The sequence below is a fragment of the Nymphalis io genome, chromosome 14, assembly GCF_905147045.1.
Source record: "Nymphalis io chromosome 14, ilAglIoxx1.1, whole genome shotgun sequence".
Lineage (NCBI taxonomy): Eukaryota > Metazoa > Arthropoda > Insecta > Lepidoptera > Nymphalidae > Nymphalis > Nymphalis io.
This window is the reverse complement of record NC_065901.1, coordinates 8,951,205-8,976,611: the sequence shown is the minus strand read 5'-3', so window position 1 is coordinate 8,976,611 and position 25,407 is coordinate 8,951,205. Positions and strand designations below refer to the sequence as shown.

The 25,407-nt window shown below is 34.0% G+C and overlaps 1 protein-coding gene and 3 non-coding genes across 4 annotated transcripts; 1 reads left to right on the top strand and 3 right to left on the bottom strand.

The window, feature by feature from the left end:
• Window positions 1-3,466: 3,466 nt before the first annotated feature.
• On the bottom strand, window positions 3,467-23,052 carry LOC126773195 (probable ATP-dependent RNA helicase DHX34). Its single transcript, XM_050493922.1, has 20 exons — window positions 22,983-23,052; window positions 21,905-22,463; window positions 21,709-21,827; window positions 20,734-20,900; window positions 19,702-19,905; window positions 19,250-19,382; window positions 18,878-19,026; window positions 17,494-17,601; window positions 16,463-16,568; window positions 15,556-15,761; window positions 14,717-14,920; window positions 11,408-11,596; window positions 10,887-10,984; window positions 10,262-10,466; window positions 9,458-9,520; window positions 8,533-8,714; window positions 7,195-7,305; window positions 6,351-6,472; window positions 4,780-5,068; window positions 3,467-3,840 (listed from the first exon to the last, which is right to left on the bottom strand). Exons 2-20 carry the CDS (start codon window positions 22,441-22,443, stop codon window positions 3,564-3,566), a joined length of 3,471 nt encoding a protein of 1,156 aa, XP_050349879.1. The 5' UTR covers window positions 22,444-22,463; window positions 22,983-23,052; the 3' UTR covers window positions 3,467-3,563.
• Trnaw-cca (transfer RNA tryptophan (anticodon CCA)) lies at window positions 5,175-5,246 on the bottom strand. Its single transcript has one exon. It is a non-coding gene; the product is annotated as a tRNA-Trp (tRNA).
• Trnaw-cca (transfer RNA tryptophan (anticodon CCA)) lies at window positions 12,589-12,660 on the bottom strand. The gene has a single exon. It is a non-coding gene; the product is annotated as a tRNA-Trp (tRNA).
• Window positions 13,983-14,054, top strand: Trnaw-cca (transfer RNA tryptophan (anticodon CCA)). Its single transcript has one exon. It is a non-coding gene; the product is annotated as a tRNA-Trp (tRNA).
• Window positions 23,053-25,407: the final 2,355 nt, after the last annotated feature.

Here is a 25,407-nt window from a genome sequence, read left to right as displayed (position 1 = left end):
TTGTTCCTGCATTAGAAATTATTTCGGTCGTGACGGATTGGCGGTCTATCGATTATTAGAGAAAGCACTTGTGTTTGTCAACACCTTGCCCTGGATCATTATACATGGCGTCGCATAAGAAAGATTTTATTAATTTATTTTTATTTGAAATAGGTAGACGTACTGACAAACCACCACTGGCCATCTTATGGTAAATGGTCAACACCAATAGACATAGGTACCTACTGGAAAAATATTAACCAACGTTATATCGTCAACAATCTTGGGAAATAAGATGTAAATTTGTCCTTTCTGCCTTTAGTTACACTCCTTTAAATAAGAACGCAAAAAGATCTACTTATTTTTAACTATCTAATTATTTCTGTTCGACGGTATATGTGATATTTGGGTTGGCCTCTATATATCCAGACAGGCTGGTACAAAGCATTACCACCAAGTAATTAAATAAAACATATTTTGAAAACCGCCTTGTGTAAACGCGTCATATGTACAACGCACGGTGCGTTATTGTGCGAATTAAAAAGGGCATCGCAATCCGGCATCGGCAGCCGGCGGGCGGGTCACGATGCGATGCGTGTGTGCGAGCCTTAATGACGAGCGCGCGTGTGTGGAACGGGACTTATTAACGTAAGAATTGTGGATGAAATTGCTTTGTCTTTTAATAACGAAATTGCTTTTAAGCAGGTATTATGATAAAAAAAGCTTTCTTGTAATGTGTCATTATTATCTATAGCCACGCATGAACTGAATGTTTATGGGGATAATAATTACGACTACTTACTTTCGAGAATAGTTAAACATTTTTATTTACTTTAATTATACATTCTAGTTAAACTAATCTTAAAAACTTTCCTTAGAACATAAAAAAACGATACTGTTACTAATTTTAACAAAGCCTCTTCATGTTATTTTTGGTAAATGAATGTTATGATTAAATACTTACCTTAATTATTAATTAATATTATTTATTTATTAAATACATTAGGTATTTTGTATTGTTATCGTAGAACTGAAATAATTCCAAATAGAATTGCATAAAACGCTACAAAATCTTTTCTACTAAATTAAAGTCAGTAACCGCGAGAAAATTCCACCTTCGGCAATTTGCTACCTCCGACATTTCGCTACCGTAGGCTATATTCTATAACCTTATTAGCCTATTAAGATATCAGCCACTGTTTCTAGATTTGAAAACGAATCCTGTTTTTGTTTTTTTTCATCGCCCATGACATCATGACTCCATCAGTCGGCCGGTTCATACCGAACAGTTTATTTACAATAAATATCTGTATAAGTTGATAGGTTCCTGACCAAATGATTACCAACGCTGTCCATGTGCCTTAATAATGCACGTGAATATTATGAATATAATGAATATTGAAAACGTACATAGTTCGCGTATGTCGGAGTATAATTTTGCAAAGGAAATATATTCTAATATTATAAATGCAAAAGTAACTGTCTATATGTAACTCTTTCATGGCTAAACTGAACCGATTTTGATGCAATTGGGTATTGAGCAAGCATGATTCCCAATGTAGGAGATAGGCTACGTTACATACCATCTGACTTCTAAGTTGCGGGCGTAAACTAGTTATAAAACCGAAGTTATTAAATGCTTCATAAATAACAAAGTTGAGTAACGGGATAAATATTGCTTCCTCTTGTGCATTTCTTTTAACTAATTGAATGGAGTTCGACAACTACCGGATACCCGGCACTTTTATCAGGTGCTAGGTTTCCTGTCACTAATTTACATCTGACACCTACACAGGACAGAGGAAGGGTTAAGAAATCGAGCATTAGTACTTTATGCGCGGAGTAAATCGTGAGTTGCACCGACAAATGGTGAAAAGATTCAAACTCAAATCTCTTATTTAGGGCATCAGTACCTGATACTATTCTGCAAAATTCACTGGAGAACACGATCGTATAATGTCAGAACGTGATTAGCAACTTCGACTATTTATAAGAATTTTAACATTTAAAGGATACACGCATCAAATTATTAAACATCTTTTTAAATTAAAAATGAAAACATTCGACTACCCTAAATGGATTTATAGCGAGTGTCCAGCCTCGGTCATATATGCCTAGGTCTGCAAGGCACGGGCCTAGACCAGCGTCCAGTCAGAATGAATTTAATTTTACTCAAACTTAGGCATGGAGACCTGTCAAAGTGCCTTTGGGTCATAGATCTCTAGGTCCAGGCCTGCCAGTGTCACTCGAAATTATGTAAGGATTCTAACGATAATACATACGTCTAAATCTGTTCAGGCATTAAAAAGTGAAGGTAAATAAAAAAACACATAAATGCTTACATAAGCCCTGAAATCATTACCTACACTACTTTTTTCGGCAGTCGTGTAACAGCTAAATGATTTCTTACAGAATGGCAATGCAAATGGTAAATTATCTTCTTAAAACGATCTTTATTATAAATTAATTAAAATGTTTTAATTATAAACTTATTTAATTAATTCAGGACATATAAAGCTATAATTCATGCAGAATTTCACTAAAAATGCTTCTTTCAATTTCAATAGATATTTGACCTGCGGGTTAATTGTAAAAATAAATAAGTTCACAAATAGCACAATCACGATTACGTTTAGACTTCAAATAATGGAACACAGTTTATCTGTGGTAAGCGCAGCGGACAATCGGCACGATCCTTCACGCCATCTTGTTCGGTTTTCGCGCCCTTTTATTGGGATTCCTTTTTATCCCGACATTTATGTACAGATTACAAAATTTAAATAACATTATGTCATCTCGCAGTTAAATATTTTATCATATGAAAAATATTGTTACTTTTAATATTAGGAATTTTGTTTAAATGAAAGTACTATTGTTTAAAACCTGAAACCGTAACCGGTAACCATTTGTAATTGAAAAAAAAAAATCAATTACAAATGGTTACCAAATTCTTGCTTTTTATTTTATAACGTTTTTAAACGATGTATTTAGTGTGAGAATATAGGAACTCTACTATCTCTATAAAATAATTGACTTTAATACGGAACTCTAGCATAGATGAACAAAATATAATATACCTACTTGGAAAGTTTTAATTTTATCAGCAATGGTACAAGTTCGTGACTCGTCTTCGTTCAGAAGCGTTGTTCGACTTGTTGTTAAAATGACTGTTCGGAAATAGATTATAGGAGAGATAATTTTCATGGCGTTTTATTAGCTTAATAATAGTTAGGTACCGTTAAACTTGAATAAACTGTGAGAACGAAATATTGAAAAAAAAAAACAAATTTAAAACCAAAAATTAAATAAATTTAACACTTGAGAATAGATATGCTTGTATATTTTTCATCCCAGGTCTGAGCTATAAAGGTCCATTCGACAAAATATATTTTGTTTTTTTTTTTTATAAAGTATAAAATAAAACACAGGCAATACCTTCAATATTTATTTTAAACATAAATTTTTATTATAATTATTGAAAGCGAGATTATGAAACGTTAATAACAATTTAATTATACAATTTAGGTTATTTATATATAAAACAAATACCGATCTTTGTTTACAGGCAAAGGTTATAAGCATTTTTATTTACATGCATTTTTGTGCTTCAATATTTCAACAGGCGTCAAATACAATTTCTGTTTACAATTTTCACATTCATATTCCTTCGTGTTAGGTTTATTTTCCTTTATCACCTTCGTCTGCACTTCCTTCTTATCCGTTCTAGAAAAACATATGAACTCTCTATGCTGTATCCTCTCAAGAGGGGATAAACAGGCAGATATCTCACAATCTGGGCAGGTCCATGGCATGCTGTAGGTTTCTTGACAACTTTGGTAGCTCCAGTCTGTGTCTACAACACTGAAAATATAAATTGTTAACTTGTGTTTTAGTGATTACACCTTTTTTTTAATAATTTGGCAAGCGAAGAGAACAAGTGAGCCGTCTAACAATAAGAAATTCTCCATCTAAATATATAAGCATACTACAGACATTTTATTTTTTCTTATTATATTAATTATTTTACTCCTCAGATTTGTGTCCTTCCATTTTTAAGTTTTCTTTTTTAATTCTCTCTTTTATTTTCTCATTTAACGCTAATATGTTACATGTATATAACATACGTACGTTACAGGCGTCAAATACAATTTTTGTTTACAATTTTCACATTCATATTCCTTAGTGTTAGGTTTATTTTCCTTTATCACCTTCGTCTGCACTTCCTTCTTATCCGTTCTAGAAAAGCATATGAACTCTCTATGCTGTATCCTCTCAAGAGGGGATAAACAGGCAGATATCTCACAATCTGGGCATCTAAATATACAATTATATCTAACTTTATTCTTATTCCTGCGTCTTTGTATTGAGAATCATGGATTAAGCGCGGAAGTAACATTAATTTGAATACTACAACATCGGTTCTAATAGTCACAAAAATCACCATTCAAATTGAAACCTATGTCTTAGATTTGGTGGTAGAATTAATAGTGACTGGACAGTACCTACTACCGTTAATTATATATGTATCGTAATTATTTATTATACTAATTTATTGTTGATGTGTTTTTGGCTATGCTTAACAGATTAACATTTTTTAATGTTAATATCATATTTATAAAGGTATCATATATCATGTCACGATTTTGCTATACTTTTTAATATAGGTAATTAAAATTGAAAATTGGCTTATATTTTAATTATTTTAATTGAAAATTATCTTTTAATTTTGAAAATTAACCATATTATTTAAATTTAACTTATCTAAACTAAACTAAAACTAATTACGCATATGATACTCACCAATTAAAAACAATATTATCCGTCACATACACTCCACCCTTCTTCTCGTGTGGACGGCATTCGAACCCTTCGTCGAATGGATTAGGGTCTATACTCCGGTACCCCTCGTCCGCGCCCACGTACATAACTTTGAGGTCGCCAGGCAGGCATCTCTTTATTGTATAATATATATCACTATTTATATAATTACTTATATCACATGATAATTCGTACTGTTCTTCTGCATACGAAAATTTCGTTTGATTTGACTTTTGAAGTTCACTTTCCACCGACTTGTTTGGATTTGCATCTGAAAATTTTAATAATTAATAATATTTTTATTTGTAACAAGAAATGTATGATAAATTAATGATAATTTAAAAAATATAAAATAAAATATAAAAGAAAAATTATTATGACCCCGACGTGATTTGAACACGCAACCTTCTGATCTGGAGTCAGACGCGCTACCGTTGCGCCACGGAGTCGATACAATGATACGTGAAATATCCAATACGTATGTTATTTAGATAATATTACTATATTATAAAACGACGTTTTTAAAAAAAGGTGTTATGTTCGATACTTAACACGTTGACGGACAGTAGGAACAAGCGAAGTTCGAAAATTGACACTATATGTTTTTGTGATTTTTAGAATGTTAGAAATATAAATTGTGATTTTTAGAATGTTAGAATAAAACATTTTATTTTGTATTATTATTTATTGCATATTATATATATAATATATATTTATCATTTACATTATCATTATTTATTTATATTTCAAATGTAAAACCAAAAAAAAAAAGTAAACAGTATAACCTATAGTATCGTTAACCTAACCTAAAATGCTAAATTTTGTTTTTTTATTTCTGTTTAAAGTATAAAATGAATAATAAACAAATACATACCAGTATAGTTATATAAATAATAATAAATATCGTTAAACGTATCAATAAGAACTACAAATTCAATAGAAAACACGATCGCACTACTCCCTTCACAACCACGTGTATACTGAATCTGCAACTCGTATAACAAGTGAAATATGAACTTCAACCTAAAAAGATGTTTTCAAAACACGACACTATGCTTCTACGTATACGCCAGTAAGTGCACATTTGTGCTGCTATAGCCGTAGTGTCTAAAAACGACCGTTTCGTTTTGGACGGCTATAGCAGTCATGCCACATTGTGAACTTCGCTTTGACGGCTATAGCCGCAATTGTCCGTCAACGTGTTAAATAGCAAATTATAATTTAATTATGTCAGATATTAATTAAATTTTCACACACATTTTTTAAATTTTATTTCTTTTACTTAAAATATTGTCTTCTTTAACGAAAAATCATTATCAATTAACCACAAAAATTCTTGTTGTATATATATTTTATTATTTTATAATGCGACACCATTCCACTCAACTACATCCACTTTAATGTACCAAAGATTTGATAGCAAATACGAAGAATTTTGCGAATTAAAAAAATATATATTTAATTTCTGGACCAATGATATCGCTTCTATTCAATGTCAAAGGTTTTTTATTTGTCTTGTGCCTTGTGGTACGAATATGCTATAAATACTATACCTTGAAGACGTCTGTTAATAAGTGCGTCCCAACGCTGTCTCAGCTTCACGGCTTTCAATAATAGACTCAAACCGGTTTCGGGATACGGAAACTCCAATAACAACCAAGAATCACAAAGTATTCTGAAATAATTTAAATTATTAGTATTGTATATGTAAAAAAGCCGAGATGGCCTAGTGGTTAGAACGCGTGAATTTTAACTGACGATCGTGGGTTCAAACAAGGGCAAGCACCACTGAATTTTCATGTGCTTAATTTGTGATTATGATTCATCTCGTGCTTGACGGTGAAGGAAAACATCGTGAGGAAACCTGCATGTGTCTAATTTCATTGAAATTATGCCACATGTGTATTCTACCAACCCGCATTGGAGCAGCGTGGTGGAATAAGCTCCAAACCTTCTCCTCCACCCACGATCATCGGTTAAGATTCACGCGTTCTCACCACTGAGCCATCTCGGCTTCTGATTTTTCCGATGTTTCAATAATTATTGAATGCAGAACCAATTAAATTATTTTTACAATCATATAGAGATACCATAATATAAGGATCTGGGCTTGTATTTTACTGTATCTACATAATATATTATTATCAATAATAAAATTACATATACCGTGATTCTAATAATATAGTAAGTAGAAATGCATAAGCTAGCATATATTTTAGTAAATACATATATGGTTAGTTATAATTTTTCAATGTTTACTAATGTGTTTTTTTTTTTATTCAAATAATTTATTTAATGAGTGATTTCTTCACCCATAACAAGATATCCAGTCATATTGCTATTTAAAATATCCTTACAAAGATAGACTAACATTAAAAAATAAATTTTATTTAATACCTGGTGAAACCAAAATTGGTGTCTATGGAATGAGCTAGAAGGAGCAACGTTTGAGCCGCTGGCATTCGCATTGAGTTAACTATGTAGGGTTTTGTTGTCTCCAAGAGTGATCTGGAATTTATTAAAATTAATATATCAGTTATTTAATTACTATAACTTTATTTCAATATAGTAATTTAAAAATATTAAGAACTTTTTAAAAATAAAATAATAATTTTTTAATGTTATAATAAAATTCAATCTTTAATGCTGTCAAACCTTACTTAATAATTTGCTCTATCCAGACGCAGCCAATGAAATGCACTGCATTGGGTAGGTAGACTATCATATGGGCCACTTGATGGTAAGTGGTCACCACCGCCCAAAGAAATTGGCACTATAAACATTTCCTGTTCCTTACATCGTCAATGCGCCACCAACCTGGCGTGGTTGGTAGATACTTGCCTTTTCACCCCGAAGGTTGTGGGTTCGATTCCCACCCAGGGCAGACATTTGTGTGCATGAACATGTCTGTTTGTCCTGAGCCTGGGTGTAATTATCTATATAAGTATGTATTTACAAAAGAAAAGTAGTATATGTAGTATATCAGTTGTCTGGTTTCCATAGCACAAGCTCTGTACAAGCTTAATTTGGGATCAGATGGCCGTGTGCGAAAAATTTCCCAGGATATTATTATTATTATTATTAACCTTGTTAACTAAGATGACAATATGTCCCTTGCATGTAGTTACACTAGCTCACTCACCCTTCTCACCGGAACTCAGCCATACAATGTAATGGTGCTTGGCCTTAGAATATGTGATGAGCGGTTGGTACCCTACCTAGACGGACTTGCACAAAGCCCTACCACTAATTAAATTAATTTTATTAATTGCTACAAACTTTATCTATTATTTCTTGAATCATAGTTTTAAGCTATTGCAAAGTACCTACAACCTTTCGCGTACGTTTTGAGATGGCTGGTACGGTTTGCAGAAGAAAGTACTAATTTAGTGCAATTGTTATTGCATATAAAGGAAATAAAAAGGACCAATTTAATGTTTGTAAAAATATGTTAAAAACATTTCCTTTTTTATGTTATAGGTAGGCGGACTGGCATATCGGTCAACTGATGATACGTGGTCACCACTGTCCATAAACATTGGCGATGTAAGAAATATTAACCATTCATAACATCGCCAATGCGCCACCAACCTTGGGAACGAAGATGTTACATCCCTTGTGCCTGTAGTTACACTCGCTCTATTGCTGTTTAGCGGTAGAATATCCGATGAGTGTGTGGTACCTCCTCGGACGGGCTTGACAAACCCCGCCACTAAGTATTATTTAGTAACTTACAAGTAACACAATATCTGATGTTTTGCTGATAACGGTAGCCTGTTCTTATAGCCCTGAGGTAAATCCGTCTGTATGTCCGCTTCGGTGAGTTGTAGAAGTTTTGGATTCTTGCCGAAGATAGACGTAGGATGGAGAAACACGAACGGTTTACTCCACGTGTGGAAGAGCTGCTCGGACACAGACTGGAAAAGAGGATATTATATTTGTAGTTAAACTTGCAGTTGGAAGGCTTACTATATATTGATATCCTATTGTGTATTAAAGAATAATTACACCCATGATGCATTATAACAAGAATAACAAATTCGCGCTTGTTACGAAAAAAGTCAAAATTTGCAGCGGGTGAAATTCAGCGGATGAAGCTCAGCTACTTGTTTTTTTCATCGTAACGACAAATAGCACATTTCAAGCTCAAAGTTAATTTATATATTATATCAATTCTTTTCAATCATGAAGTCCAGTTAAAAGCAGTTATTTGTTAATGGGTGTTTGAGTTTAAACCTCAAACACCCATTAACAAATAACTGCTTTTAATTGCGGTAGAACTTATAATAATCTTATTAATAAGCTCCAAACCTTCTCCTCAAAAAGAGGAGAGGAGGCCTTTAGCCCAGCAGTGGGACATTCACAGGTTGTTACTTTATAATAATCGGGCGGTACTTACATTGAGCTACAAAACCTTACCAGTTGTAAAAAATCGAAATATTGTTTAGGATTTAAGGTGTTATATATCTAGTGCCTGTAATTTCACTGTTTCACACACCTTTTTACACTAGAATAAAACGAGTTTTGTTGAATAACTTATATTGGTACAACCCAAAACCCACATTGTTTTAAATCATGTGTACTAAGTTTTAAGATTGTTGCAATTTAGTTAACACTTATAAATTGAATTATCCTTAACGAGTTACTTTTTAAATCGTACCTTGCAATGATTATATTCGTCTGCTACCGCGACTTGTGGATACAAAGCTCTGCAGAGTATCAACTGGAAAGTTAAATAAAAATGTTATATTATTAAAAAAGAGTCAATGCACAAGTATATATTTAAATGAATTGAAATTTAACATATAAGCTAATTTGATATAATATGTTTATAAAACTAGTAGTAAGCTTGGCGGATTGTATTTTAAGTTTTTCTTCTACATCTTTCCAATAATAGCATATTAGCTATTTAAATTACGAACTGCAAACAGCGGTGTTTCTTCAAATTAACATTAATATCATTGAAACAAAAAAAATATTATGCTGCGTACATGATATATCTATGAAAGACCAAATCCTTCGTTATTTATGATATTATTGATTTTTTATTATTAATACAGATAAAAAAACTGTGTGTCTGTTACGCTCTCACGCCTAAACCAATGAACCGATTTTGATGAAATTTGGTATGAAACAACTTCGAACCATGAAGGCATAGGCATAGTTTTTTTATACCGAACACTTGACATAGCAACAAAGCCCCCCCCCCCCCCCCTCAAACTATTACAATATATAACAGAGTTTTTTTTTCGGACTGTGTATTGCTGTTGGCCCTACTGGCCTCTACAGCGTCACCGGGAGGGATGGGCGAGTTAAACTCAGCCGGATGTTGGGAGCCATACGAGGGGCTCAAGAGAGACGGAAGTCCTGAGGTGGCCTCCTATGAGGCCGGATCTCGGCTTAGGACGCCGTTGAAATCGGGACGGTAGAGAAATTAGTATATATAATACATACATACATTTACCTTTAACATAATAAGGTCTCTTCCACTGTTAGTACTGGAACCGTTGATTAAAGCTCGTATTCTACCAGCGTCGTTGGTCATACGGAACTCGATATCGCGAATGTCCACAGCATTGTCCTCATCTTTGTCGTCTATTATCTCCCACGAGTCGACTTTCAGACGCTTGCGACGTTTAGATTCTTCAGCCGCTTTCAGTTTATACTGTCTGGAATTAATTTTTTAGTAGGTACTTGGTGGTATAGTTGTGCAAGCCCGTCAAAACCGGTACCAGATACTCTACCGCAAAAGAGCAGTATTGTGGTGTTCCGGTTTGAAGGGTGAGTGAGTCAGTTTAATTACAGGCACAAGGGATATAAAATCTTAGTTCCCAAGGTTGGTGGCACATTGGTGATGTGAGCGATGGTTAACATTTCTTACAATGCCAACGTCTATGGGCGTTGGTGACCATTTACCATCAGGGGGTCCATATGCTCGTCCGCCTTCCTATTCTATTAAAAAAAAACCATGCACTCATCACATATTCTACCACCAAACAATAATACTAAGTACAATATTATGTCCCATCTATTCATCGATTTCTGAACATTTATAATGAGGATGTAAAATGTATAATGGGGTCTAATACCTCCTCATATCTTTCAATTGCTTCATCTGTCCGTGACGTAAGGCTCTTTCCGCTGAAGACATCGTTTCCGGTTCAGGCGCCTCCGTCAGGTTATTGTCCTGCAAAGTATATTTTTGATTTAAAAAAAAATCACTACCACTTGAATTGACCTTAGCTATAAATTCACCATGCGTTGATGTCATATCCCCTACTAATACTGACATAATCTCTAAATCGTAAATATAAGTGGTTATTTAAAAATAATACTCGACTGGTTGAAATGGTACAAATTAAATTTTCAAATACCGCTTTAGCTGTAAGAATTATAATTACCCTAAAAAAACTACTAAATCTTCAAATATTCTACATTATTAAATTATTTGGATGCCCTTCAAAGTCCCTCTAGGTAAGCACTACCATCCCAGAATGTAGGAGGACGGTAAAGATCTACAGGAGATATTATTAAAATGTTTTTATGGTAAAAGTTTCAGTACCATCCAGCCTTCTGTGGTAATTATAATTGATGTCGGAACGAGCGATACCTGCAAAAGATTGTTGAGCTGCGCCGCCAGCTTGGTGAGCTCGTACAGGCGCTGCTCCTCGAGCCCGCGGCGCCGGCACCACGCGCGCCCGCCGCCCCCCCCGCGCGCCTTCTCCCGCAGCCACGCGCTGTACAGCGACAGCAGCGACACCGGGTCCCCGTGGTCAGACTCGTCGGCGCGCCGAGCGTTCTGGTGGTACCATCGAGTGTAACGCCGTTGTATAGGGAATTGAAATTTACAACGCTTAAATATATCCTAGTTTTCATAGAATAGGAAGGGTGAGCCTATGGACCACCTGATGGTAAGTGGTCACCAACCGCTTACAAAGCCAATGCGGCACCAATCTTGGGAACTAAGATTTTATGTCCCTTGTGCCTGTAATTACACTGGCTCACTCACCCTTCAAACCGGAACACAACAATATCAAGTACTGCTGTTTTGCAATAGAATATCTGATGAGTGGGTGCTTGCACAAAGCCCTACCAGTGAATCCTTCATCCTTCTGTACTCGAGATATCCTGGGTTCAAATACTTTGCCGGGTACACATTTGTCTACAACAAAAAACCTTCAAAATGCGACTTGCAACAAGGTTTCTATCATATGTCATATTAGATTGTAGATGAAGTAAAAGTTAAATGAGTACTTTTAGTTTTGACACGCCGTGGAAATAGGTGTTCTACAAGGATCAATTTTAGGTCCAATTTTATGTTTGATATACATATTGCATTAGAAACATTTATGTAGCAAACCTTTGTTACCTTTTTATGTAAAAATATCAGTTAGTGATATAGAAAAACTGATTATGACAATTTAAATAATTCACTATAATTTGAACAATTTGGTAAAGTACAAATGTGTAACACATACACAAAGGTAAATAACAGCACTGTCTGATGTTGAATAAGAGAGATATTAATTTAAAAAATACTATAAATATTTTGAAAAAGACTTTAAAATTCAAAGGTTTTGTTTAAAGTTTAGTTAAAAAGATCACTTATTTCCGAAGAACCTAACTTATGAATTAACCTATGGTTTAATTTAAAAATATATATATTATGTTTACAATTTGTAAAAATAGATCATAATCATTATATAATAATAATCGTAACGCCTAAACGAATTATATTAAACGAGAAAAACAAATAAAAAAACAGGTTAAATAAAACCAAAAATAGTTATTTGACCCCGACGTGATTTGAACACGCAACCTTCTGATCTGGAGTCAGACGCGCTACCGTTGCGCCACGGAGTCGATGAAATTATAAGTGAAATATCGGAACGCTTCAATGTAAGAATGTCAGATAGATAATATTGTAAGTTTATTTTTTGAGCGCTTTTGAGTCACTTTGCTAGTTCTGACAATTCTTGAAGGTAATGCTGTTTCGGAATTGAGATTCTATTACAGGCCTACATAAAGATACTATATACTGATTTGAAATATGAATTCTACTGATTAGAAACTACAAGAAACTATATGAAATTACTAGGGAGTTGGCGAAAAAATTTGTATATAATATACTTATGCAAACATTGTTATTTAATATATAATTCGGTCTTGTCTGCCTCAGAGACTGGTACTCAAAATCATCTTGGAAACAAAGATATTCTATGAGGCACATAGACATGGCTCTCCATTATAGCGGGATGTATTTTTGGAAATATAAAAGAATAAGGATTTCTATGTCATTTGCTCATGGTGTTCAAAAGGAAAAACTTGGACAATTCGCTATGTGATTTGAGCTGTACAGCCTTAGGAGAAAGACTAAGAAATCAAATATTGAATGAAATGAATGAATGATTAATTTTAAGTAACTATAGAATTGGAGATTTACTGGTGGTAGGGCTTTGTGCAAGCTCGTCTGGGTAGGTACCACCCACTCATCGGATATTCTACCGCAAAACAGCAATACTTGATATTGTTGTGTTCCGGTTTGAAGGGTGAGTGAGCCAGTGTAATTACAGGCACAAGGGACATAAAATCTTAGTTCCCAAGGTTGGTGGCGCATTGGATATGTAAGCGATGGTTGACATTTCTTACAATGCCAATGTCTAAGAGCGTTGGTGACCACTTACCATCAGGTGGCCCATATGCTCGTCCGCCTTCCTATTCTATAAAAAAAAAAAAAAGATTTTTATATTGTATATTTTTGATGACATTTCACTAATATGTGCTATTTTGGTGTTTTAATGTATTGTTTATTATATGAAACTTTATTTGTTTATGATTTGTTGTGTTCATTTCATTTATTGTGTTTTTTTATTGTTTGTTTCCTAAAATATAAATAAATTTTCAAATCATTTTTGAAAGCGCTCCTATGGATTACTTGAACTCGAAATTGAGCTATTTTTTTAGATTTTCATATCATCCGACCTTATTGAGGTTTAAATTGTAATATAATATTTGAAATGCTTAAAAAAGAAGAGATAATTATTAACAAAGGTTAAACTTTCCTAATAAATATATATTTAAATTAATCTTTTTCAAATTTCCTGCTATGTATGATAAATATATTAGGTTGCTATTTTATTAAAGTGAATTATATTATGACTACATATTTCACTCTTTCTTTCATCGACTCCGTGGCGCAACGGTAGCGCGTCTGACTCCAGATCAGAAGGTTGCGTGTTCAAATCACGTCGGGGTCAAGAATACATCAGGTTTTCTAATCAAATAATTTTATCATGCATAATCTATTACTAATATAAAAAAATATTTAATAACATAAAAAATCAATTCGAGCTGCTTTTTATTCACACTTGAAAAAGTCGCTTTTTGTTGGTTAATAATAAAACATATCTATTGAGTCGGAAAATATAAACACACAAAGGCACACACATAGTTGATAGCAGTGTGCGAAATATTAAGTTTTCAATATGCTAATGTCTGTGAGATAACAATATCATGAGTTTTATGTTGATATTAATTAAGAATTATAAAAAATCTAGTAATTCATAATGTTATGGATGAAAAAGGTGTATTAAGTGACCATACCTACCACCTGTCTCTACAGCATTCGTAAGGAATTTTTTCTTGATGGTAGGGCTTTATGCAAGCCAGTTTGTGTACTCTCAATGCTCAATATTGTTGTGTACCGGTTGGAAGGGGAAGTTACTCTGGCTCACTGCCAGAGTAACTTCAGGCACAAGCGACATAACATCTTAATTCCCAATATTAGTGGCGCACTGGCGATGTTAGGTATGGTTAATATTTTTTACGGCGCTAATGACTGGACGGTGGTGACCACCTTCCATCAGGTATTACAGAAAACGCACACACCCAAAAAAAAGTACAGGGAGAGCGGGCCCACCTCGCAGTCGAAGTCCCGATGCGCGCGCGTGGTGTACACCGAGCGCAGGCCCAGCGCGGCGGACAGCGCCAGGGCAGCCGACAGGCGGTCTGCCGGCAGCGTGGCCGCGCCCGCCACCAGCGCCTTGGCCAGCGACACCTCCACCGGCAGCTTGGCCAGCGCCGCGCCCAGCGCCGACAGCTTCTCGTTGGACGACAGCGCACCCTAGACCAGGCACGTTGCTAATTCATACGACTATATTTGCCTTCATCACCGGTTAAGTGGCTGCTAGGTCATCAACGCCGCAGATCTTAAGTCCTAGGTTCAATCCCCGGTTCGGGTCGACGTAATGTTAATCATGAAATTCTCCAGTACAACCCCAATTTTTGAAGCTGCCAGTGTGTACACTCCTATTTACGAAGCAGGCACGCATGCGGCACGAAAAGTCATACTACGCCTGAACTCTCTCCGGACGTAGCGGATCACCGACCCATCGGATTATAAGAGTAATGAAACTGAGAGTGCACTTGTGTTTGGGTTGAGGTGTCGTAACCAAAATGATAATAATGATGATGATGATGATGAACTACCATCTGAATTATAAACATGAATGAAATCAAAACAAATAAACGGAAAACAAAACATGACTTGTTTAAAAGAAAATAAGCAAACGAATATATCTTAATTTTTTTCTAATTGTGAAATTGCTGTAAACACGAGTTGCCTTACGCTTCCGTTATATCATAGCGTTATCGGGCGGGAGGCCAGCACTAGCATCCGCCACTCACACAGAACACATCTACAGAAGTAGTGTGTTGTACTTTTTATTTGAAATATAAAGAACTAAACATATTACTCACATGTTGTTTAAGCTCTAAAAGCGCGTCTTCAATGGCCTCCTCCCGAGGCGAATCTATGAATGGGAACCTTCTGACATCATTGACGCCGAGCGAACTCATCAACAGCAGCAATGATGCAAGCGGCACCCTCGACACTTCAGGGGTACTGAATGCTTCCATATCCGAGTACTGCTCTTCAGAATATATACGGTAACAGACTCCAGGACCTTAAGCAGGGTAAAAAGGTATACACCACAATCTCGTATATGTCATATGGTCGGACAAGGTCTTGGATGAAGATGATAAGTAAAAAACCATGCTACTCCATATTATTAGAATGTCTACTGCCAAAAGCTGGTTTCCTCGAGGTGTTTTCTGTCACCATCATCTTAACAGCAGCTTTGACGTGTGAGGGCAAGGGGGCTCAAGTATTAGGTACCCTATGCCCTTTTCTGTACTCCTAACAACGTATGTAAAATTTCATGATGAGTAGTTAGGCCGTAAAAGCGTAACAAGCAAATCAAAAAACAATTTATAATTTTACTAAGGATACTAATACGTATCATAAAAAACCTTGTCCACTAAGCTAATACTACTACGATTATAAAACAATAACGAGCTCATTATGATTTCTTAATTACGGTTAAATAATGCTCGTGAATGTCCCAATGCTCTACATTAAAATCTAAATCGCAGAACAAGGTGGAGCTACTTTGTGGACTGAAATACCATTGGAATCTATATATACATAACTCATACGGGGTGTTTCATAGGACATATTATATAGATAGATCACATAAGCAGATTACAAAATGATTTGGAAACAGATTTTAACCCTTAACTTTTTAATAGAAAGACAAATTGCAGATTAAGGCGATAATCAAAATATTTCAAAAAGTTAATTTAAGCCATTTAAAAAAAAATCTACCTGTTCGCCCAGCTCTCCCCTTCCTTTGATCAGCACTCGCCTTTGATATCCAAAACTCCTTCAATCTCTGCATTTTCGTCGATGAGTCGTAGCTCATCTCTTTTACCTGGAAGTTTAAAGTTGAAGAGATGTCATGTTGTTTATAATGATCTCGTATTCGGCGGTGAAGGTTAATTTCATGAACAAACGTTGCATGTGTCGTATGAAATTTTGCTGCATTTATATCGCTTATCTCCACATGGCGCTCTATGAGCTCCTAAAGTTCTTCTTAAGATGACTTTCGATGCTTACGGACGGACGCCGACCAACCCACACCAAAACACCGTGGTTTTACTGATGGTAGAGCTTTGTGCAAGCTCGTCTGGGTAGGTACCACCCACTCATCAGATATTCTACCGCAAAACAGCAGTACTTATTATTGTTATTATTGTGTATACTTATTATTGTGTTCCGGTTTGAAGGGTGAGTGAGCCAGTGTAATTAAAGGCACAAGGGACATAAAATCTTAGCGCCCAAGGTTGGTGGCGCATTGGCTATGTAAACGATGGTTGACATTTCTTACAATGCCAATGTCTAAGGGCGTTTGGTGACCACTTACCATCAGGTGGCCCATATGCTCGTCCGCCTTCCGATTCTATAAAAAAAGGGAAACGTATTGTATGTGGAATCGAAGACAAGTTCCTAACTGTATGCGACTCGGAATCCGTGGTCGTCGACTGTCCTTGAATAATAGTGGAGTCACTTTTAATAAGACAGAAGACTTGCACACCGTGCGACATGGGGAGCTTAGATTGCCATCGCATTTGCCAAGTATTCCCATACAAAATCACGTTCTAACGATTTTAATAAATATGCAGGTTAAAATAACATTAAAACAAATAACAGATACGATACACCAAAAGCACGGACAAAACTTCTGTGGAAAAACAAATACAAAAAATAAAAATAAGCTATCGTTCAAATATTTTTTATTAGTTAATATAAATAACATATATTCTATACTTCTTTAGTATAAGTAAAGATGTACAAACCTTTCCGGAGTCAACAACGAATCTTATCCCGTCTATTGTGACGGAGGTTTCTGCGATGTTCGTTGATACTATACATTTTCGGACGCCCTCTGGTGGGTAGTCGAAAACCTTGAAAGTTATTTAATAAATATAATTATACTAATGTGTCATACTATATACTGCCTGTATAGGGCTGGCAGACATATTTATTTAGACAGCTGATCAGAGAGCATTGCTCGTATTGTATGCGTTCAAGCATCGATGCCAGATTGAATTAATACTTTATTGTTTCTTAAGTTTCTGCTTTATTACCATCAACAACAAAATTTGTACTATTATAATTATTTATATAATAAATTATTACCAAATGTCGATATGCCAACTGAAAAACTACAAAATCATAACGGTTTTCCTATCCCTACACTTATACTATAGTGACGTTTATATTATATATCATTGTTTTTATTAGATATTTTAAATACATACTGCGAATAATATTTTAGAGAAAAAAGTCAAAATTACAAAGTCACTTTGTTTATACTAATATAAAAAATATATAATATACATTTTAAAATTATGATTATGAAATCTTAAGGTACATTTGATATTTAAGCAACCGCAATCATTCAAATCAAAGGCCATTGAAAAATGCTCACAATATTTTTTTTAAATACATAATTCCATATGAATACCACCACCAATAGTTGTGGTAGGGCTTTATGCCAATTTCACGGTAGCATGCGAAACCGATCCCGTGGCGCTCCTCGTTAAGACGGAAAGGGTACCGCTGGTTTTTTAGTGGGTATTCCGATGTTCGGAGCGCACTCGGCGCCTTGGACACCGGCGAGCCCCGAGCGAAAAAAAAGGGCTTTATGCCAACCCGTCTAAATAAGTACTATCCATATATCACATATTTTATAGAGCCGATTGGCGTGGTTGGTAGATACTTGCCTTTCACGCCGAAGGTTGTGGGTTCGACTCCCACCCAGGACAGACATTTGTGTGTATGAACATGTCTGTTCGTCTTGAGTCTGGGTGTAATTATCTATACAAGTATGTATTTCCAAAAAAAAAAGTAGTATATCAGTTGTCTGGTTTCCATAGCACAAGCTTTGTACAAGCTTAATTTGGGATCAGATATCCGTGTATGAAAAATGTCCCAGGATATTATTATTATTATTATTATTTTACCTTCAAACAGTAATAATTAGCATTATTGTGTTCCGGTTTGAATATATAATATGTGAGCCAGTGTAACTACAAGCACTAAGGAAATAACATATTAGTTCCAAAGGTTAGTGGGCATTGAAGATGTAATAAATACCAATGCTAAGTGGTCACCAACCATTTAGCATTGGGCATCTGACAGTCTGCGTACCTACTTTAAATAAATTAAAAAATATACCTTATCTTGTTCAGCGAGTGACAGTGCACTGTGCAACGGTAAAATGATCCAGCTCTTAGCTTTTTCGTTATACTGTTGAGCGGCATCACATATCGCTGTTATTTCCTTCACTCCTGACATGAAAATCAGAAGATCACCTCTTTCGCCACCTGAAAGACCCCAAAAAAATATCATATGGGTAATAGCCTGAAAATGTTCCATGACGCTCTAAGCTCCTAACTTTAATGAAGTTAGGAGTTTATTCCACCACACTTCCCCGACGTATCAATTTTTTTATGGCAATAAAAATTGTAGTCATCATAGCTTAAGGATAAGTTTGGCTGTTGCATCATAACAATTATATAATAAAAACAATTCAATATTTGATTTTACTTGAATATTTGCTGTCTATTAATTGCATGATCTGTACATAGGGCTGTGGATCGAGTCTGTCGTCTCTTGTTGGCTTATCTTCTATTAAAATAGGTTTATACTTCAATTCTATAGGATACAGCCGACCCGGTACCTGAAATGGAATGAGACACAATTTTGCACATAAAGTTTTTTTTGTAACTAATTATTATTAGCCGTGCTAATCTTGCCCTACCTGGGCACTCACAATTGGTATTTCCGAATCCGCGAAGTCAATTCATCATTTTTGTGGGAATGTATTCGTTTGATATTTGGCGTATTTTACTTATTTTAAATTTATTTTTACAAAATTATACAGATAACATAATAATGCGGGGACGATATTCGTAAATTTCCATGCAGGATTTATAAATCAATTGTATATACATAGTTGATTATGGTATTTCATAGATAAGATTACATGAATAACTCACTTGAATAACAACAGCCGATTCCGCTGAGAAATAATCCTCAAAAAGTTTTATATTAATTGTCGCTGACATGAGTACTAGCTTGATATCATTACGGGTGTGTATCAAACACTTGAGGACACCCAATAAAAAATCTCCCATTAGATGTCTCTCGTGGATTTCATCGAGGATTATGACGTCATAGTTTGGTAAATTTTCTGATGACATCTGAAAATTGTGTACATATTTTTTTTAATAAAAATTATAACAATACACCTCTTTTATGTGGCTTTTTTTTTAAATGAGCCAACTGATTATATTTGTTCATCACCCATAGACATTGGCAACGTTATAAATAGTCACAATTGGTTATATCACCAATGTGCCACCAACTATGTCCCTTGTGCCTATAGTAAGATTGGCTTACTCATCCTTCTAACGTGAGGTATTGCTGTTTGTACTTTAAAAAATATAATTCAAAATTTTGTTTGCACTTATAACCATAGAGTATAGAAGTTGCAAATAGCAACTTGATAGACATTCTACTGTTGGGCAAAGGTAAACCTCCTCTTTTTTAAGTTTAGCAGCCTATTCCACGAGGCTGTTCATCTGCATCCAGTGCACAATATTTATTAACTAACACAGATGATTTTAAGAAAGACCATAGCAATGCCACATATGCATGTGCATTTATTAATAAGGTTTTATATGAAATATATTCGATTTTTAAGACATAATGTCCAAAACTAATTTAATACTAACTCCTGCCAGGATTGCCAGTACACTAAAATATAAAAACCGTAAAATGTTTATAGAAATATTACTTGTTAAGCACATTACAAGTATTGACCATGTTACATGCTAAAATGGAAATTTATGCATAATTATGTTTCATAAACAAAACTAATGAAAGTAATAATAAAAGTCATTTGCAAAATGTATATAATAAATTATTTTATAGAGATTAATTAATAAGATTGCAGTGCAATCTAAAAAATGTAACTTATTATATATTTATTAAAGACTGTTTATTTGAATTTTAAATGATAATATTACCTGCCTTAACAATAATCCTTCAGTTATAAAGCATATTTTCGTATCTGCCGTCTTGCTCTTTTCGAATCTGATCTGGTAACCAACTTTACTTTCGAACTGAGTCAACATTTCGAAAGCTACTCGTTTTGATAATGAAATACAAGCAATTCTTCTGGGCTGGGTACAGGCTAGAAATAAAGGTAAAACATAATTTTTGACCTTCTTCGGATTTCTTTGAATATTGAATTCAATGAACTTAAAGAACAGTAACTTAAATTACATAATAACATTAACAGCTTTAAAATATTCCATAGGCACAATGGAAATGTCTTTAACCCCATTAAAGATGTTTGAAAATTATTCCACCATATTAGTGGATGAACATCTGGCAAAATTACTTCAGAACACTGATGAATTCCAAGAACAAATTAGGCATGTAAAAATTCACCAGTGCTTGAGATTTACACCCAAAATCTTCATTTAAGATTCATATGTATATACACTGGGCCATCTCAGCTTTCTGTGAGTTGTACTTGAATATTTTATAATTGTATTAATAATGGCCGAGATGGCCTAGTGGTTAAAAAGCGTGAATCTTAACCGATGATCGTGGGTTCAAACCCGAGCAAGCACCACTGAATATTCATTTGCTTAATTTGTGTTTATAATTCATCTCATGCTTGACGGTGAAGGAAAAGATCGTGAGGAAACCTGCATGTGTCTAATTTCATTGAAATTCTGCCACATGTGTATTCTACCAACCCGCATTGGAGCAGCGTGGTGGGTTAAGTTCCAAACCTTCTCCTCAAAATGGAGAGGAGGCCTTAACCCAGCAGTGGGACATTAACAGGCTGTTACTGTTACTGTATTAATAATAACTAGATATATATGTATTCAAGCTGACAAGGCTTATGGGTGTCAAGAATAAAAGTAAACATGAATATTTTGTTGTAAATAAATAAATTATAAAATATATAATAAATAGATTTAAATTACCAATATTTTGAAAACCAGCTATATGTAGATATTGAGGGACTTGGGTTGATTTGCCACATCCTGTGTCACCAGCAACAATTACCACCTTCTCATTCTGTACTGCTGATACTATTTCATTCCTGACAACAAGAAAAATAAAATAAGGTTTTTTCTCAAATTTTTTTTTAATCAAAATTTATTTTTTAAATATACAAACCTATATTTAGCAACAGGTAGTTCACTCTGCGCCTGTCTCAATTTTTTTAACTTCTCAAATTTCTCTTTATTTTTAAAATCCAAATAGATAGACACAATATTTAGGAATGCATCAAACATTTTTTTATCTAATTTTCTCTTGTCCCTTTCATCATACACACTATCCATAAATTTCATCTTGCTTAAAAAATTTATACAATAATGTTTAGAAAAATTGATTGGTACTCCAATATCATTAAGCTCAATTTCAATTTCATTATCTGTAATTGGTTTTCCTGCCTTTTTTAATGTCATTTCATATTTTTTAACAAACACCCAGAAATCATCAAGATTATTTATAACTGTATTAGAATCATTACTGTACGTAATCATTTTGTTCAAATTTCTTTTGTAATCTAGAAAACTGAACTCCGCATCATTAGGTTGTTTTGAAGGACTTTGTTTTCTTAATTTATATCTTTCTTTAGAGCTACTTTCATTTGAGTCTGATCTGTTTCTTTTCGAGGAAGATTTGTAATGGTCTTGGGACTTGTGATCCATGTTTAGTTATTGTGTTATTACTGAAACAATATTTTCAAATTATGCAAAATTTAATTAATATTCTTGTGCTGAATTATTTAATTACAAAATTTATAAAACATTAGCAGCTTTTTATAAAACATTATTTCTTATTAGTAGACTTTAGAAGTTATTTGACATTGACGATAAATGTGTCTAACAGCAATTAATTTAAGGGGGTTAAAGATATAGTCTTCTTATGGACCTAAAGAATCCTACATATTATGTGCCTGAATCATTGAACAAATTTAAATTAGGCATTAAAAACAATATCTAATATGAATTTAATATAAATATACATATAAATTAATTATTTTTTTGAATAACTTGTTATATACAATGAAATATAAATAAATTTTACTTAAAATAATGATAAAGCCTAGGTTTTTATTGCTGTTCTGAAATTATTTACTAAATAAAACAAACATGAAAATAAGACTGATTTTACAAAAAAAATATGTCACAATTGACTGATCAATGTTTAATAAACTAAACTAATGAAATTGAATTAAAAATGGAACCTTTTAACACGAAGATTTGTTTAGTATTATTTTGTAGTTTTAATCGTATATCGTTTATATACAATATAAATATACTTATATACGTCAAAACTTTGTTATCAATACTGTAGTGTTTGACATTGATATTGACATTTGAAAAAGTGACATTTTCGTTATAAAAAGATTTATCACTGGAAAACATTTTTAAGAACGTTTCAATAGAATCTGTACAAAAGTTGTAAAAAAGGAAACCTTATACTACAACTACATATACATTTATTTACTTTATTTACTTTTAGAATGACAATTGAATTATCTATAAAATAAGTACAATAAATCAAATTGATAATTATTTAATACAAAATTTAAAACTTACTTTTAATACATTTGATACAAAAATTAGTTAATATGTCAACTTGGGTTAAAGAAAGTTTATTCTCATCAAGAAACACATTCACTAATATGAGAACATAATATTACTACAACAATTGCCAAGCGACGTGGCAAAGCATTGTATATACATGATATTATTAAATGATAGAAAAATACAATTTCGAAGAGGGTATCTGTAAAACTTTGCATTATTGTCGAAAGACTGGTCTTATCGCAAATACATGGATTAAGTACAGCTAGGAAGTGGTATGAGTGAGTGAGAATTTTTTATTATTTATTTTATTTTATATTTAAATAAAAGTATTTATTTTTCATTGCTACTTTTTATACTATTAAAGTTAATAAATAATTTTACATTATTATACAGTTTGTTTCATATTATGTATTTTGTTATATTATTTTGAACATGTATCTTTAATAGTCTCTTAAACTCACGCATACTTTTTGCATCTTTTTTTTTTGGTAAATTATTAAATCGTTTTGCTCCGTCAAACAAAATATTTTTTTTCTCATAGCTAATAGTACGAGGTTTTGATAGTTTTATGTTATTATCGTTTCTTAATTTCATTCTTTGTGATTGTTTGTGTGTATATTTTTATCTGAATTTTTTTTGATTAGTATGCAAATAAAGTAATTGTAAGTTTGAGCGACAATCACTTTGTATCTTTGTAAAAAATTAATCCTAAGTACTTTTCTTCCCCTACTTTATTTTTAATTTGATTATTTATCATTAATGGATTGTGGTGTGTTATTTTCTTATTTTTGGCTGAAAAATTATATAATTTGTTTTAGTAGTATTTATTGTTAGTAGGTTATATCGGAACCAGATATTTAAATTATTTAAGTTTTCTTGGGCTTCTGAAATTATGGTATGGATAGAGTTACCAAAATAAAATAGAGTAACGTCACCTTTTAATCCAATATTTTGGATGTTGTTTATATATATGTTTATATAAGAAATAGCAGGGGTCCCAGTATTGATCCTTGTGGTATACCAATCGTTTTTTTTACGATTGCTTTGTGTTTTACCAATTTTAACAATCTTAACTCTGTTAGTGAGATAAGTTTTTAAAACGTTATGTGCAACTTCTGTTATACCGATGGCCGCTAACTTTTGTAATAATAGATTGTGGCTTATAGTGTCAAAAGCTTTTTTAAGGTCAATAAATATTCCTAAAGCTATTTGTTTGTTATCAATACTTTGTTTTATTTTTGTAATCAAATCTACTGTTGCGGATAGAGTATTAGATTTTTGTCTAAAACCGTACCGTTTATTATATAATAAATTTTGACTTCTTAAATATGTTTCTAAGCGATTATATATAATCCTTTCATATATTTTTGAAAGAATCGGAAGATATGGGCCGATAATTACTGGGATCGGATTGATTTCCTGTCTTAAATATTGGCGTGACTTTGGCAATTTGGAAATGTTCCATCTTTAAGATTTTTATTGATACAGCTAGTAATTTCTTGAACTACTAAGTTTGAAATACATTTTAGAGATTTAGTATATATGCCATCTATTCCTGAACTAATATTGGTATCTAACTTCTGTATGATCCCAGCTACTTCGCTTTCTGTAGTCGGTGTAAGTTGGGTTTGCGTGGTGTTTCTAAATGATTTGGAGGAAGTTCGCCGTCTCTATGCCGGTGTCGTGCGATCGATGGCCCTCTACGGGGCACCCGTTTGGTCTCACTGACTATCGGGCGTCCGCCGCTGCAGGACTAAGATCCAAAGTTCGCAGCGGAGAGTGGCCATCCGCATAGTGCGAGGATATCGCACGATATCCTACGAGGTGGCAACCGTTCTAGCGCCCTTTCCACCCCTGGATATTCTGGCGGATATGGATGCGAGGGTCTACCAACAGATCCGCATCCTCCGCCAGAACAGTGAAAGCGCGCCCACTTCGAGTGCGCTCGAGGTGTTGAAGCAGCAGGAACACCGGGGAGCTCTTGCGACGTGGCGCGACCTGTTAAGAACGGTACGCACGCAAACGCGTCGTTGGAGCGATCCTGCCAGCCTTCTTAGCCTGGATGAGACGAAAGCGACG